Source organism: Dissoconium aciculare (genome assembly GCF_010015565.1).
Source record: "Dissoconium aciculare CBS 342.82 unplaced genomic scaffold K489scaffold_1, whole genome shotgun sequence".
In the NCBI taxonomy this organism is placed as follows: Eukaryota; Fungi; Ascomycota; class Dothideomycetes; order Mycosphaerellales; family Dissoconiaceae; genus Dissoconium; species Dissoconium aciculare.
Genome location: NW_022984951.1, coordinates 944276 through 959712, shown reverse-complemented (window position 1 = coordinate 959712; position 15437 = coordinate 944276). Strand labels below are relative to the sequence as shown.

Below are 15437 nucleotides of genomic sequence, written 5' to 3'. Positions count from 1 at the left end.
TTTGGACCTGTCATAGTTGAGAGGAATCACGCGCGAGCGGGCTGACTATCCGCCGTGCGCAAGATCTCGAGTGAGCCGACGATTCAGCAGCGCGCCATCGGACAACAGCTATACGACAGGAGATAATGACCAAGCCATGCCGATGGTGAGAAATGGCGATACCAGCAGATTCCCGTGGCCCGACAGATCCTCAGTATGAACACGAATCGACCAATCGTCCATTACACGAGACCCTCCGTGTTGGGCTAGAACTTACATATATCAAGCCATCGCGCGCTACGAAGATGTCTTAGCAAATACTTGAAATCGTCTGCGACCGGACGCATCCATCGATTGTCGGGAGACTGGACTGCCATTCACAGTGACTACATCCCGGGTATCACCGACAGGGAGGATGACGGTCAGACCGTTCCCGATCCAAGGCGGTGCGAATTGGCTCGTGTCTTTGACGAAATCGACCTCGATTTGAGCGCCTGTCGCTGCATAGATGAATGTAAATTCAGCAAGCTTCGCCGGCGCGGGAGACACGCCGTCGTCCTCAAGCCAGGTATTCGTGTGTTTTTCATATCTGGCACGCAGTGCAGGTGGCGGGAAGATTTCGATGCCGCGGTAATCATCTTCTGAAAGTCCCGCTTCGTTGATCTCGTCACCAGGAGCGACGACTTGCTCCTCCTTTCCAACCGGTACTGCACCGCCGATGCGGGCGAGGACCGGAATACTGCCATGCCAGGGAGATGCAATCGTGTGCCACTGTCCGGCGGCAAGATATTGATGTGGCGCGTTGGTGTTCAGGAAGCCGGCGTCCGCATCATCACGCTTGGGAAGGTAAATATGAGCTTCCGATACTCCAGCCTCGTACACTCCACCCACGAGCAACGTGTCGCCGAGCCAGTACTGCTGCTCGCCGTCCTTGAGAACGCGGTTAGTCCAGACTTCTGGGTCGGCTTCGTAGCCCCAGCCCACCCATCTCTGAGGCGGAAGTGCGGTGAGGTGACTTTTCAACATCAATCCGTACAGATACGGGATCAACTCGTATCGGCGAAGGATGGCCCTGCGCACTTCTGGAATTATCTCGGGGTACATCCACGGCTCGATGACGTCTCCGACGAGGTTATCGCTGCCCGTCTTGAAACAATTGATGGCGAACCTCTGGCTGTGGATGCCTAGTTGAACCCAGCGAAGGAGCAGCTCTGGACTCGGCTGTGGCCCTTCGAACCCACCGATGTCATGGCCGTAGCATTGCATCAGACACATTCCGGCCGTGAGAGAAAGCGCGTTGGCCCCTCGCATGCCATCCCAGCTGGTGATGTTGTCGCCTGACCACGAGCTACACGCATATCTCAAGGTCCCCGGAGTCGCGCTGCGCGTGAGAACAAAAGGTCGCTCGTGAGGCATGACCTCTTGCAATGCTGTGTAGGACGCTTTTCCCATCACATCGCAATGCATGGCACGGCCCCACAAGGCGAGATCCTTCCGCTGTTCGCCATTCGGATTTGGGACGTGTTCATTGTTCAATGCGAGGACCCAATCGTCCCGGGGCACGACGTATTCGTTGTTGTCATTCCACATACAGTCCATGCCGACCTTACGCAGCTCCTTCACCCCGTTGTACCAGAAATCATATCCGGACTTGGAAGAGAAGTCGATGTGACCGCCCTCTCCACTTTCACCCCCTCCCGCACTCCATAAGCGTGCGATACCTGTGCCGTTCGTTTCCGGGTCGGTGAACAATGCCCCGGCTTTGACAAGGTTTTCGTATTCGGGATGACTGCCGAGGATGTATGGCTTGATATTGGCGATGAGACGGATTCCCTTGGCATGAAAGGCGTCGCAAAAGTCTTTGGGGTCAGGGAATCGATGCCGGTTCCACGTGAACACATTTCTCGTCTTCGGCTCCGTCTCGGCTATCGTATAGCCCGACGACATTTGAAACCCCGAGCAGGGAATGGCATGTTTCTCAAGCTTTCCAGCAAACTCCATCAACGCCTCGCTCGCGCGCGGCTCATCCAACATGGAATATTTCATCCCTCCCGCCAAATAGCCAAACGCCCACCGCGGCACCAACAACGGAAATCCCACCAATCCCGCATAAATCCCGACCACCTCCTGCAGCGTCCTCCCGATGAGAAGATACTGTTCCAACCCTCCGGTGTCCTGCCGGTACACCTTATGAAAGCCCCACATGCCATCCATCTCCGATCCCACCGAGTAATACCCGCGCGCATGCGACGTCGAAAACGTCGCCACCACCCCCTCGGGCGTCGCGCGGATCAACAGCGGGATGTGTTTATACATGGGATCTGTCCGGTGGACATCATACCCGAAGCAATCCGTCGCGGACAGGGTGAAGTGCCGGTTCGAAAGGTCCATCGGCGCCGCTTTCTCCCCGAGCCCTACGTGCAGGCTGTTCCGGAAATACCGCGTGTAGTGCGCCACGCCGGAGCCGTCGAGCGCGTACGATCGCAGCGGCAGGTCGGCGTGCAGAGACGCCTCCCCGACGAAGCCGAGGGACACGAGCGGGACGTCGTGCCAGTCGATTTTGGCGGCGACGGCGCCGAAGTGCAGCTCTCTGCTTTGCGGGCCATGGTCGGCGGTCTGGCTCGTGGGGTTTTGGCTGGTGGGTCTGATGGCGCTGGGGAACGGTGGGAGAGGGTGGGTCTGGGAAGAGAAGGTCGTGCGGAAGAGGCCTGGTCGGAGCGATTCGAAGGTGAAATTGATGGGTTTGTCGCGTTCATTGCTCCGGAGGTGGAGGGAGCCTTGGGCGGCGTCCCAGCTGATGAGGTCGTACTTGCGAGGGACGAATTCGTTCTGTGGCATTTTTTGTGTGCTCTCCCTTTTCGGGAAAGAGGAGATGGGAGGTTTCGATGTGTTCTGTATCTACTGCATACGAGGGCGGGCTGGGATGATTGATCGTAAACTATGAGGAGGGAGAAGAAGGTGAAAGGAGAAAGGAGAGAAAGGAGAGAAAGGAGGTTTAAAATCCATGTACGATTATCTTTGACTCCACCACATCTGATCTATAGACGTGCATGGTCATCACGCTGTACAGCATGTGTCCCTCACGCTTGTTGTGTTGTCCATCTACGACGTCGATGATGCCGGGTGAAGCTCGGTGGAGTAGCTCCTCCTCCTCTTATGCCGAGCTATCTAAGCCTGGAGGGAGCTATGTCTCTCTCTCTCTCCTCCCAGATGGTGATGTCCAATTGCTGTACCCAGATCAGATCGATCGACTGAAACACGTGCGGCATGGCGAGACGTTGTAAGGTCGACTGCAGTACATTGGTCTGTCTCATCATCATGCCTCATGATCGCGTTGTAGGAAGCAGTCCACACGCGGCCCAGCATACATTCCAGCATTAAATTTATATTCCTCCGCCTTGGCCCTCCTTCCACGAACCCCTCCATTTGCTCCTATATGCACACACACATATCTCCTCTAGGTAGAGGATGAATGCGTGTCATCACATACTACACTATACAACACATTGGTGACATTGGTGGATGAAGGGAAGATCCCCCGCAATGCAGTTCGGTCCGGGGTACGCTTGAGATTAACAATGGAAAGCAAGTGGGCGGGAACAGACGGCGATTGAGCTCCTTTCCAAGCCCGCCTGCCCGGTCAACAGGAACTCTCTCTCTTTTCGAGCCGGGAAACATGAAATCAAAGGCATCCCGTTTCTCGGCCAAGATGGGATCCGCCTCCCAGCTGTGCAATTGTGAGCACATGTATCTGAGCACACATATCTGAGCACTTCGCAGTACATAGACGAATTTGTGTTGTCGATCTCAATTTGAATACAACATAAAAATGGCCGGGCATGTTGCGTTGCTACTTTGCATGATCCGACCTCCTTCCTTTGGGGTCCCATTCCCTCACCAGAGCCTCGTCGCCTGCTAGACCGTCGTTCATCCTCGGGTCGCCCGGAATACTCATCTCAAACAGGCTATCCGCCTTGATGACGGTATACTGCAGGTAGCCGCACCGTGCGATAGGCATGATGGCTCCCAGATCGACCTGCCCGTCACGCAACGCCCAGTCCTCGACGTGGACGGCGACGACCCGGCCGATCACGACGTCCACGCTGCCCACGGCGGTGTCCCCGGGCAGGCGCAACGTCGTGTAATACTTGCATTCGAATTTGATCGGGGACGCCTTGACCAGGGACACCGGGATCACCCTCGCCTCCTGCTTCTCGACCCCGGCGTGCAGGAACTCGTCCACCTCGGGCCCGACGCTTTCCGCACTTGCGTTCACGGCGTCCCGAAGCGCAAAGGTCGCCATGCTCCAGCCGAAATGGCCCGAGTCCTGAGCATTGCGGGTCGTGTCCTTCATGCTGCCATTCAAGTCTTTTGGGGGGGAGAACGATGAGCGCGGTCAGCAGACAGACTCACTCCCCTGACCTCCCCGCTCCGAGTCTCAGGCCATCGAACGTACCTTGATTCGCCGCGAACATGACATATGGAGGCGAGAAGGAAAGGTTGTTGAACTGGGAGTATGGCGCGAGATTGTCAATCGGCTCCTCTCCGGCGCTCCGGGTGGAGATCCATCCGATAGGCCGTGGTACAACGCACGACTGTTTCACATCGCCATCGCCGTCAGATCGTCTGGACGTGCTCCTCCCCTTGGGATTGTAGAAGGCCGTTTTCGGGCAATTTCTATGTGACGCAATCGCATACCTTGAAAGGATCCCTGGGCAGTCCATGGGCGGTGCGTCCTGGCTCGTAGAACATTTCGGTCGTCGTTGTTGTCGTTAGGAAGATGATGATCCTTGACGAAGGTGGATTCCTCCATTGCGCATCATCGGCGACTGTCCGATGATATAAAATTGATCTACTCTACAGGCATCGGTCAGATCGGACCGAGGCGGCCACTCCGATGCCGGATCTCGTTCGGCGTGACGATGTAGGATCCGCACGGACTACACCGCCCTGCGGCTCTTGATACTGTATCCGGGTAGATTGGTTTCGCATCGCCCGGTTTATCGTCGTTAAAGTTGACCCGAACCGTTCTCTATCTGCTTTGGCTTTCGCCTAGTAATTCTGCAATAATGACCTTGGAAGTGATATAATGAGAACCTCGCTGACTCGACGGCAGCAGCGAGGGAAGGACTTGACATGATCACCCAAATGTTTGCATGACTGTAGCTCGCCCCAAGCATGCAGGTGCAGGTGCGGTTGCAGGTGCAGATGTTGTCCGAGGTACTTCTGCACATGTATCTGCGTCCGTCCGTCCGTCTGTCCGGTCAAGCGGCGACGACCACATGTCGTCGCCGATCCACCATGAGCCACTCCACAGTCACTTCACGAAGAATACCCGAAGCATCCCCGGTGTGTCACATATCAGTACTACACATGGTCGAAGATATTTGGGTGACGTGCATCGCTGGCGGGCCTGTCTGCCTTGTATATAGGAAGTTTCGCCTCCCGCCGCCTCTGAAGAAGACCTACCACATCAAAGGCGATCACGCCTCATAAGCCCGACCAGCAGCAAACATTCCCATGATGGCAGACGCCGACGCTCACAAAACCAACGCTCTCCACACGGAGACAGTATCCGTCGAGCGATCCTCATCCGGCAAAGACAAGGCCGCCGTCGTCCTCGAACAGGCCGGTCACGATGTCATCGTCACCGCCGCCGACAACAAGCGCATCTTGCGGAAAATCGACTGGGCCATCCTACCCATCATCCTCTTCATCTACTGCCTGCAATCCCTCGACAAATCCTCCCTCTCTTACGCCTCGGTCTTTGGGCTGATAACCGACCTCAACCTCGTGGGTAGTCAGTTCTCCTGGGCCGGCGCCATCGTCTATGTCGCGCAACTGGTCTGGCAGCCGTTGATCGCGTACATCCTGGTGAAGTTCCCCATAGGCAAATTCATGGCCGTCATGGTATTCTGCTGGGGTGCCACGTTATGCGGGATGGTCGCCGCGAGGGACTTCGGCGGCCTGATGGTGGCGAGATTCATGCTGGGGACGTTCGAGGCTTCGGTGGCGCCGACGTTTGTGGCCATTGTGCAGATGTGGTACCGTCGCTCGGAGCAGACGAACCGGAACGCGGCGTGGTATTCCATGTTGGGCGTGGTCAACATCGTGAGTCTACAGCTCCGGTCAACTCCATTTCCGAGTGCCGTGCACACGACAGATTGCTGACACAGGGATCATCGTCCACAGCTCGGCAGCCTTCTCAGCTACGGTCTTGCTCACATCCAATCGAACGTCCTCCGACCATGGCAGACCATATTCCTCTTCTGCGGCCTCTTGACCGTCTGTTTCTCCGTCCTGGTCTTCATCTACCTCCCGGACTCACCCATGAAAGCCCGCTTCCTCCATGGCGACGACAAGCTCATCGCCATCGAACGGCTCCGCATGAACCAGATGGGCGTCTCCTCCGGCATATGGCGATGGGACCAAGTCCGCGAATGTCTCCTCGACGTCAAGACCTGGCTCTGGTTCTGCTTGATCACCACCATCGCCATCCCCAGCGGGGGGATTTCCACCTTCGGCCCACTGATCCTGAAGTCCTACGTCGACGACAGCTTCAGCACGCTCTTGCTCAACATGCCCTTTGGCGCTGTTCAGCTCATCGCCACCCTCGCCGCGGCCTTTGCTGCCACCCGCTGGCGGGCCAAGACTCCGATCCTCATCATCTTGTGTATCCCACCGATCATCGGCTTGGCCATCTTGCTGGCCATCGAACATACCCCGGCGAATCGGGGGCCGCTGCTCTTTGGATACTACATCATTTCCATCTATCCCGCCATCAGTCCCATCATCTACAGTCTGGCGGCACAGAATACCGCGGGACACACCAAGCGATCCCTGACGAACGGTGAGATATCGATTTTCCCCATCCCCGCAAAACGACCAGATCAGTCCTTTGGAAAGACAGACACATTTATCTGACCATTGACTCCAGGCATGGTCTTCATCGGCCAGTCCGTCGGGAATATCATCGGGTAAGCTCCTATTCTCTCCCACACGTGAACTCCCCCATCGAGGCCACACAAAGACAGAACCTAACCAAAGAAAACCTCCTCCCCTTCCGACAGTCCAAACCTCTACACCCCCTCCGAAGCGCCTTCCTACGCCCGCGGCCTCCGCAGCAACCTCGCGCTCTTCGTCGTCCTGATCGCCCTCTCCATCATGACGAATCTCTGGCTGCGACATCTGAATCGCACCCACGCCGCGGAACGGTTGCGGTTGGGCAAGGCGGAGATCCTGATCGATGAGTCGATGGTGGAGGGGAGGAATTTGGGTGCTGGTACCGCTGCTGCTGCTGCGGGAGACGACGGAGCGGAGACCCCCCGCGGCGAAGAAGTTGGAAGGGGAGAACCGACGACGACGACGGACACGACAACTACGGCGACAGGAAAGAAGGCCTTTGAGGATGTGACGGATCTGAAAAACGAGGAGTTCATCTACGTGTATTGATCGGTGATCGAACCGGAATTAAGAATAGAAACCGCAACAGTATCATCGGTCTTTCGGTCTTGCTGCAGCCATACGGGAATTCTGCTTCTTCGGAGAAAAAAAAGGCGGGGGGACTGTTATCTTTTCTCTCTCCGTCTTCTCCCTTCCCTCACAATATCATCGTTCCGTCGCCGGGGGTCCCATATCATCGTGCATGCATCCATCCGTTCATCTCTTGATGTCGGACACCCGTCCCTTCCTGTTTTTGAGAGTGGAACGAAATTCACCGGAAAAAAAAATTGGAAAGAGAAAGAGACGTGCCCGCCCAAAAGGCAATGCCCCCGATCGAATTTCCGCCTGCCAATATCAGCCTCGGGAAGAGCAACCCCTTCTTTCCTTTCGATCCCCATATCCTTCACTGCTCCTGCTGCTGCTGCTGCTGCTGTTGCTGTTGCTGTTGCTGTCACTGTTGCTGCGTCTTTCCCAGCTCAGCCGTTGTCCCCCATTCCAGTCCAACGAAATCTCCGCCCCGATTCGGGGGGAAGAGGAAGAAAAAAAAGAACCCCCTCCCTCGAAAAAAAAGGGTCCATCACATGACGCTACATTCGGCCTCGTCGCGCTTCTGGTCCTTGCGGCCCAGTTTGGCGTCGTTGCCGCGGCCGCCCTTGTTGGGGTTCCGCTTGAGCTCCTCGATGCGTTCGAGGGCCTTGGGGAATTTATAATCTGCATGGGCGAAGAGGAAACGCAAAAAATCAGTGAAGAGTTCATGGTGAGATAAGAGGGAAAGGGAAGAAAAGGGGTGTGGGGAGGGAGGAGGGGGAAGGAGAAGAAAGAGGGAAACTCACAGGCTGCCCGGCCGTACCACTTCTTCGCGTCCTCCATGCTCGCCGGGCACCCGATCCCGTTCTCGGCGAAGTAGCCCATGGCGAACATGGCCTTGGCGAGCGGGGGCTCGGAGACGGCGGCCTTGCGGGCCCAGAGGTAGGCCTCGGTGTCGTTGTGCTCGAGGATGCCGGCGGCGCCGGTGAGGTACCAGCCCGAGAGGGCCAGCTCGGCCTGGTGCTCGCCCTGGGCGGCGGCGCGCGTGTACCAGGTGATGCTGAGCCGGTTGTCGATGCGCAGGCCCAGGTGGCCGTACTCGTAGGCCTGGCCGAGGCGGAACTGCGAGAACTTGTAGCCGAGCGCGGCGGCGCGCTCGAGCAGCTCGAGGGCGTAGGCGTCGTCGGCGACGACCTTGTTGCGGATCTCCGGCGCCGTGTTGCCCGTGTCGTAGAGCGCGGCGAGCTCGTGGAGGGCGTGGGGCGTGTCCTTGTCGGCCCGCTCCGCCGCCCGCTTCAGCCAGTTGATCGCCTCCGACACGTTCTTCTGCTCGCCCAGCAGGCCCTTGAGCAGCACCACCCCGATCTTGAACATGGCGGCGGTGTCGCCGAGCGTGGCGGCGCGCCGGTACCACTGCACGGCCTTGGGGAAGTCCTTGCGGGTGCCGCCGCCCTCGTCCGGCCCCATCTCGCAGCAGACGGCGGTGCGGTAGGCGGCCTGGGGGTGGCCGGCCTTGGCGGCGGCTTGGTAGAGGCTGAAGGCCTCCTTGGTGTCGGGTTCGAGGCCGAGCTGGCCTTGGCCGTAGCAGTCGGCGAGGTAGAACATGGCCTCGGGGTATCCGCCGGCGGCGAGCTTCTTCACGCGTTTGTACGCATCGGTGACGTAGCGGTCTCGGTTCTTCGCCGTCGTCTTGGCGTCGGCGCGGCCGTCGTCGGACGCCAGGACCACCGACGCTTCGACGAGTTTCTTGGCGTAGATCAAGGCGCGTTTGGGGTTGTGCGGATTCGCTTCGACGTCGGCGAGAAGTCGCGCCAACTCGGCCTTCGTGATGCGTTCCTGGACCGGACCCCCCGACGCTGGACGTGGAGGCCCCCCAGATGGGCCAGGCGCGCTGGCATGGTTCCTCGTCGGCGCTGGCCTCGCGGGTTGCGGCTGTTGGGCTCCATTGGCCTGCGCAAGTCCAGCTCGGACCGGCACCGGATGATGGGGCAAGGCATCCGGATGGCTTCCACGCATCGGCGTCTGATTTGAACCAGGACGTTGGCCATTGTATTGCGCGTCATTCACGACGGGACCCTGCGCGTATCCGTTCATTTGAGCCGGCGCCGCGCTGGCGCTCCGCGGTTGACCTTGACCCGGGGCGGACCATGAAGTCGGCTCGGTGAAATTCCTCGAAATGTCAGGTCGCTGCTGGACGGGATTTGGAGGGGCGCCGTTGTAGCCGTAGCCTTGCTGCTGACCATTCGGTCCCGGCCGGGGATGCGGTCCGGGGCGGTATGGCATCTGTCGTGTATCTTCCATGGATCGGCGCACCGGCTGGCCGTCGGCAAAAGGAGCACGTGGTGGAGGCAAATCCTGGACATGAGATGCGTGGCCGTACTCATCTTGATAGCCACCCTGCGGGTTGCTGTTGTAGGGGTCCTGCTGTGTTTGTGACGAGACGCGCGGGCCCGCGCTGACGGGCGTCGAGTTGCCAAAGTTTGCGCTCGGGGGCTGCGCGCGACTTTCTGGGCCGTACTGTGGGTTGTACGGTCGTGGTTGTTGAGCAGCTGCAGGCGAGCCATATCGCGGAGCAGATGGCACTGCGGACACCGGGGCCGCAGCGGACGGAGGTGCAGAAGCAGCGCCGTCATACATGTGCCGATCGACGGGTGGGTTCCTCCTGGGCAGATCAAAAGACTGACTGGGTGGACTAGCTCCGAAGTCGGGCATGGCTTCTTCAATCTCCTCCTCTCGTGTTCGGTATTGCGGTGTCGATCGCGAAGCATCCGGGTATGCCACCGCAGGTCGCGATACCGCCGAACGAGGCCCTGCGCTGACGGGACTCATCGTCTGTTGGTTGGGAAAGGTCGGTCGCTCGAGCGGAGATGTCGTGTCGATCGGCGGCAAGACCGGTGGTCCACGTGCAGGGGGGGATCGCGTCTCCGGCCGCCGTTCGTTTGCGCCCGACGCCTGCTGGGGATACCCACCATACCCGGGATCCATCGGCTGAGGGGGAGAACGGCGATCGTCTCGCACCGCCTGAGACGGCGGCTCTGCGCGGATCGGCCATTGTTCAGCGGCCTGCGCCGTCTGCGGACGTTGGGCGGCAGGACCGGAATAATGACGTCCATCATCGACGGGCTGCTGGTTGGGGAGCCCAGAATTTGGGATCGGCCAGTTGCCGCTGGGCTGCGCCGAGCGCAAGTTCACTTCCGGCTTGGCCGCGAAGTGCTGCAAGTCCTTCGAATCGGTCCGCTCGGCGGCATAACTGTCCTTGCGGATATTGTGAAAGGGTCGTTCGCGGTCCGTCGTGTCGTGGGAACCGTGACTGGCGACGCTGTTGACCCGGTCGCGGTTGTCCACCGACGGAGAGCGCTCCTTCCTACGACCGTTCCCGAACGTTGGGAACGCATTGTCCTGCGCCACCGTCTCCGGCGGCGGCATGTGCATCTTCGCCTTCTCTCTCGCTTTCCACTCTGCCATTGAATCTTTCCGAGGTTCCTGCGGCCTCTGCGTGGCGGACGCGGGTTGTCGGGGCGGTGCTCGAGGATCGTACCCTTGCGACTGCGGCGGCGGGGCGGGGTTTGATGGGCCAGCGTATTGAGCAGGCGGTTGTTGTGGAGGATATCCGTTCTGTCTCGGAGGGGGACCTCTCATCTCAGTCGCATTGGGTGGTCGACCTGCGAAGTTCCGTGGAGCAGGCATTTGCTGGCCATCTGGTCGCCGTGGTGGTCCTGCTGCAGATCCTTGATATTGACCCTGTGGAGGGGCCCTCGGCTGGTAACGCGCGTCGTAGGAACGATCGCCCATCTCCTCCTGGTATGCGCGACCTTGGACCGGCCTCTCGTCCCGCTGGTAACTCTGCTGTGGCATCGCACGCTGCGCTGGCCGGGCGTCCTGCTGGTAGTTGTGATTGTATCCATGGTCGTAACTCTGCTGGCCGCGATCATATGACTGATCGTACCCGCGATCGTCGGCGTAGCCACGCGCCTGTTGCTCATGGCCGTAATCCATGCGAGGAGCGGACTGTTCGTAGCCATACTGCTGTTGTGGCGGCGGTTGCTCGTAGGCATCGTGCCGACTGTACGGACCGTTGTTGTTCTGTTGGTACATGTCCTGCTCGGAAGGTTGGGCAGCCATTTGTCCGTAGTAGCCCCGGCGCGGCGGCTCATATGTTGCATGTTGATCGTAAGCCATTCTCGCGGTGGTTTTGCAAAGGTCGACAGAAGGGAAAGAAGCAGAAGAAGAAGAGAAAGAATGAGGAAGAGGGCGGCGGCGGCGGCGACGAACGACGACGACGACGAATCAGAGACAGGTTTCGGTGAAGCGACCAGAGAGAGCGTGAGAGAGAGAGGGAGGGTTCGCTCTGGAGAGACGAGGACAAGGGCACTGACGCAGGTGAATGGTCCTGCGGGTGGAGTGAAGCGGCGGTGGTGGTGGTGGTGGTGAAAGAAGGATGATGATGGGCGTTAGCGGCGGCGGCACTGGCGGAGCTGCAGGAACATGGTCCACGGGACGGCGATCACAAGCGCATGGCTAGGCTAGGCCCGCGCGCGCGCGAGAGAGAGAGAGAGATCCGTCTCGTCGCTGGCACCACAGTCGGAAACGGTGGTCCAGTCCAGTTCAGTTCGGGACATACACATGAGGGAAGGCCAGGGTCGGTCGCGGACTGTTGGGATGGGGAATCAACGACGACGACGACGTGTGCGTGGAAACGAGGCGGCCGGGCGAGGGAGAATTCTGGAGACCAGCAGATAGATCCAGTAGATCGGAGATCCCAGCCGGGAGTCTCAGTGGATTTCGGGTCGACCGCCCGGGCTGCTGCCACTCGCTGTCTCTCCCTCCCTCTCTCCCTCTCTCTCTCTCACCACCGACGACATCATCCTGCGCAGAGACTACCTAGGCGTGTATGATACATCTGACACCCGCTCGATTTGTCAGTCCGACGTTATGGATGGGATGGATTACTACCGTCCGTCGGCGTGTGCATCGGCCATGCGTTGTCTGTTGCAGGCTGTCTCACTCTGCTGCATGTTTCCGATCGCTCATCGTTGTATTCGGGACATGTGAGTGGGGTGGGTGGGTGTGTCTGTCTCTCCGTCCCGCCGCGCGAGGGGATAGACGGACAGATGTGCGCCGCTGTCATGTACGACCGGTTGAGTCTCCCGGGTGGGTGGTAATGCACATGCCATTGTAATACATCATCACCGAGAGAGAGAAGTGATTCATCCTCTCAATGCGTGTGGCAGGGGAAGATATTCCCGACAGAGAGGAGGAGCGTGATCATCGGGCCGCCGAACCCATCCACCGCCTCTTTCCCATAGACGGTCATCATATCGACTCATGCAATCTATGAGCATCATCTATCCCGATCCTGCATTCGAAATGGTCGCTGGACCGTACAGCATCCCGAGCGCCCGCCCGCCGCATTTCATCCTCCAGCAGCAGCAGCAGCGACAACAGCAGGAAAGCGCAGTTGGAGATGGGGTCGAGCCCAGCCAAAAGTCGCCGGCCGGCCCATGCGGTCCGACGCCCAATATCCAGCCGATGTGGACCTGTCCAGCCGGTGTAGCCGCCTCATAATAAAACCTGGGAACAAATAATAAGATCATGTGAAGACCCGACTGGCCGGTCCAGCCCAACCCGTCCAAATTTGATTGCGCACTGTACATCCCGCCTCGTCAAATGGTTATTAGTTATTACCTACTCTTCTTCTTTCTCAATGACTAATAAATCAATTGATGTTGGTGACCAGCTCGACCCGTGCCACAGCCACGCAATATGAGATATTAGGCGTCTCATCTGTACTCTATCCGATCGGTGCAGGTGGGGGCAGGCGATATTCCAATAGATTGCAGAGTCGCACACTTTTTCACGAGGCAGGAAAGACCGAGTGCTGAGGACTTCTCGCCGACTGCCGGAATATGATGATCGGAGGGAAAGCCTCCCTCTGTGTGCCAACTTCTCGTAAATCCTGACCCGGCTTTTTTTTCTTTTCCTGCTTTCCAACTTGGAAAATATCCACTTGCTCACGTGTGCAGGTGAGATTGCATGACGGCGGTGATTCTAGTCGCGGGTGGTGCTTGTCGACTAGTCTCAGCCCTCACAAATAGGGTTCGAAGCTTTCTGCGGTCTCATTTCGGAGACAGAGAGAGACAGACAGCGGCACACGAAAGATAGTAGGGAAAAAAAAGAAGCGAGACAATTCTGGGTAAATGTCCGACGAGGCAAAGGGTATTGGAGCAGACATGTCTATCGGTTTCCCGTCATGATCTCGCATTCCGCGGCGGAAATGACCACACATCTCAGCTTATTATTATTATTATTATTCCACACTGCCTGCTTTCCCATTCATTCAACGAGACAGAGGAGGGACTTGGCGAGGGTGATGTGAACAAGCTGACGTCGCGTGCTTGGCCAAATGATCGGCACGCCCGATCGATCGGGACCCATGCGCCTCGCGGTTAGGACAGAAAGAAAAAGGTCCGGTGTGTATGCGTGATGTGGCCGAGGAAGACGCATATGCACATCACCTCTGGACAGGCGGATCATAAACCGGAGGTGGGGACGCGCCGCCTACACCTCCTGTTCCCCAGGAATCTCTTCGACTGACTGTGATAACTAGACCTCTCTCCTCTAACACCATACAATAGTAGCTCACCGACGTGATGCGAGACGGATCCCTCTCCGGTCGCGCAGGTGAGCCCGACGACATGGACGGCCTGTGATGGCGTGGTCCAATCGAAGACGCCCGGCTCGGATGTGACCTGCTCTATTCGCTCTCACGATCTGCACGTACTGTTCACATGCATAGCATAGACCGGAGGAGGTCTCGACGGTCGGTGAGGGTGGGCGTTTCCGGCGTCGGAGACCTTTCACCGACTGGTGGTGAGTCCATCGGGTCCAGGATGGAGGAGGGATTCCTTCCGACTACGAGACTGCCGGACTGGAGGGAGAGCATACCGCAGTGGTGGTTCCGTGGAAGAGTTGAAGAGTGCAGGTGAGATGGGACCAGATCACATCTCCACCGTGCACATCACCACCGCGCTGCCGTGGCTTATCCATCGTACGGGGAGGGAAGAAGCAGAAAGTTGGGTCCGTTCCTCTATTGTCACTGTAGTTCGACGACACTTCTCCGATGATCATTTGGGAAGTTGTACTGACGGACGCAACATGGGACGGCCAGCGGGAAGATGGTCGATCCCTGAGAACAGGACCTCCCCGAGATCCAGTACTAGTAAGTGCCAACAAGTCGGGAGATCCATGAATGTTGATCCCAATCTGCTCCAGAAGCGATGCTGTACGCAGGTGTACTCGGAAGACTTCAGGGCTGGCTCTCTCCGCATGTACGATCTCGCCTCCCATAGTGGAGCGGAGTGAGCGTAGTATTCCGTAATTGGGTCACGTGCGCATACAGACAACGAGGTGAGCTGGAGGGGGTGAGCCGTGGGCAACACGTGACTCATCAATCAATTCATCCATCAATCCACACACAATTCCGTGGTAGGGATGCAGGGGTTTTCTCAGGATAGGATAGCTACTATATCAACGACCATGATGATGTCGGTCGAGACCAGGTCGTCGGCACTTTATAGCGGGAACGATACAGCAGGCAGTCAGTCCAGATCGACCGATCGATGTTGTAGGGACTGGTTTCGGTAGGTGCATTTCCTGTATCATTCCGCCGCGACAGCCCTGATGGATGTGACGGATGATTATGTCAGCAAAGAGAAATCAAGAGACGCGTGTCTTCCAAGAGAGGGAGGCGTGGAAGGTCGTGAATCGAGGGACCGAAATAGACGGTCGCCAAGGAGAGTTCTTCTCTCTCTCTCTCTCTCTCTCTCTCTCTCTCTCCGTCCCCGTAGCCCGTATTCCCAATGTGGTAGATCATAGACAGGAGGCGAGAAGGTACATGCCTCACCTAGGTACCGCTGTACTGGATGCGATACGGAGGGTGGTGATTGTCACCGATCCACGGTTTTGTTGTTGTTGTTATTGCAGTATTA

At 58.0% G+C, this 15437-nt stretch overlaps 5 protein-coding genes across 5 annotated transcripts; 2 read left to right on the top strand and 3 right to left on the bottom strand.

The window, feature by feature from the left end:
• Positions 1–276: 276 nt before the first annotated feature.
• K489DRAFT_366393 (glycoside hydrolase family 31 protein) lies at positions 277–2817 on the bottom strand (the record flags this gene model as incomplete). The annotated part of the gene is made up of 1 exon (XM_033602772.1): positions 277–2817. The coding sequence occupies one exon, from the start codon at positions 2815–2817 to the stop codon at positions 277–279; it is 2541 nt and encodes an 846-aa protein (XP_033464244.1).
• A 698-nt stretch (positions 2818–3515) lies between these two features.
• On the bottom strand, positions 3516–4783 carry K489DRAFT_375292 (uncharacterized protein). The gene has a single exon (XM_033603654.1). It carries the CDS (start codon positions 4331–4333, stop codon positions 3830–3832), a length of 504 nt encoding a protein of 167 aa, XP_033464243.1. The 5' UTR covers positions 4334–4783; the 3' UTR covers positions 3516–3829.
• Positions 4784–5113: 330 nt separating this feature from the next.
• Positions 5114–7131, top strand: K489DRAFT_375291 (MFS general substrate transporter). Its single transcript, XM_033603653.1, has 3 exons — positions 5114–6090; positions 6172–6956; positions 7050–7131. Exons 1-2 carry the CDS (start codon positions 5500–5502, stop codon positions 6901–6903), a joined length of 1323 nt encoding a protein of 440 aa, XP_033464242.1. The 5' UTR covers positions 5114–5499; the 3' UTR covers positions 6904–6956; positions 7050–7131.
• On the top strand, positions 7005–7606 carry K489DRAFT_375290 (uncharacterized protein). Its single transcript, XM_033603652.1, has one exon. It carries the CDS (start codon positions 7144–7146, stop codon positions 7429–7431), a length of 288 nt encoding a protein of 95 aa, XP_033464241.1. The 5' UTR covers positions 7005–7143; the 3' UTR covers positions 7432–7606.
• A 393-nt stretch (positions 7607–7999) lies between these two features.
• Positions 8000–11628, bottom strand: K489DRAFT_310655 (HCP-like protein; the record flags this gene model as incomplete). The annotated part of the gene is made up of 4 exons (XM_033600722.1): positions 8000–8133; positions 8256–9454; positions 10424–10699; positions 10988–11628. The coding sequence occupies 4 exons, from the start codon at positions 11626–11628 to the stop codon at positions 8000–8002; spliced, it is 2250 nt and encodes a 749-aa protein (XP_033464240.1).
• Between the last annotated feature and the right edge of the window lie 3809 nt (positions 11629–15437).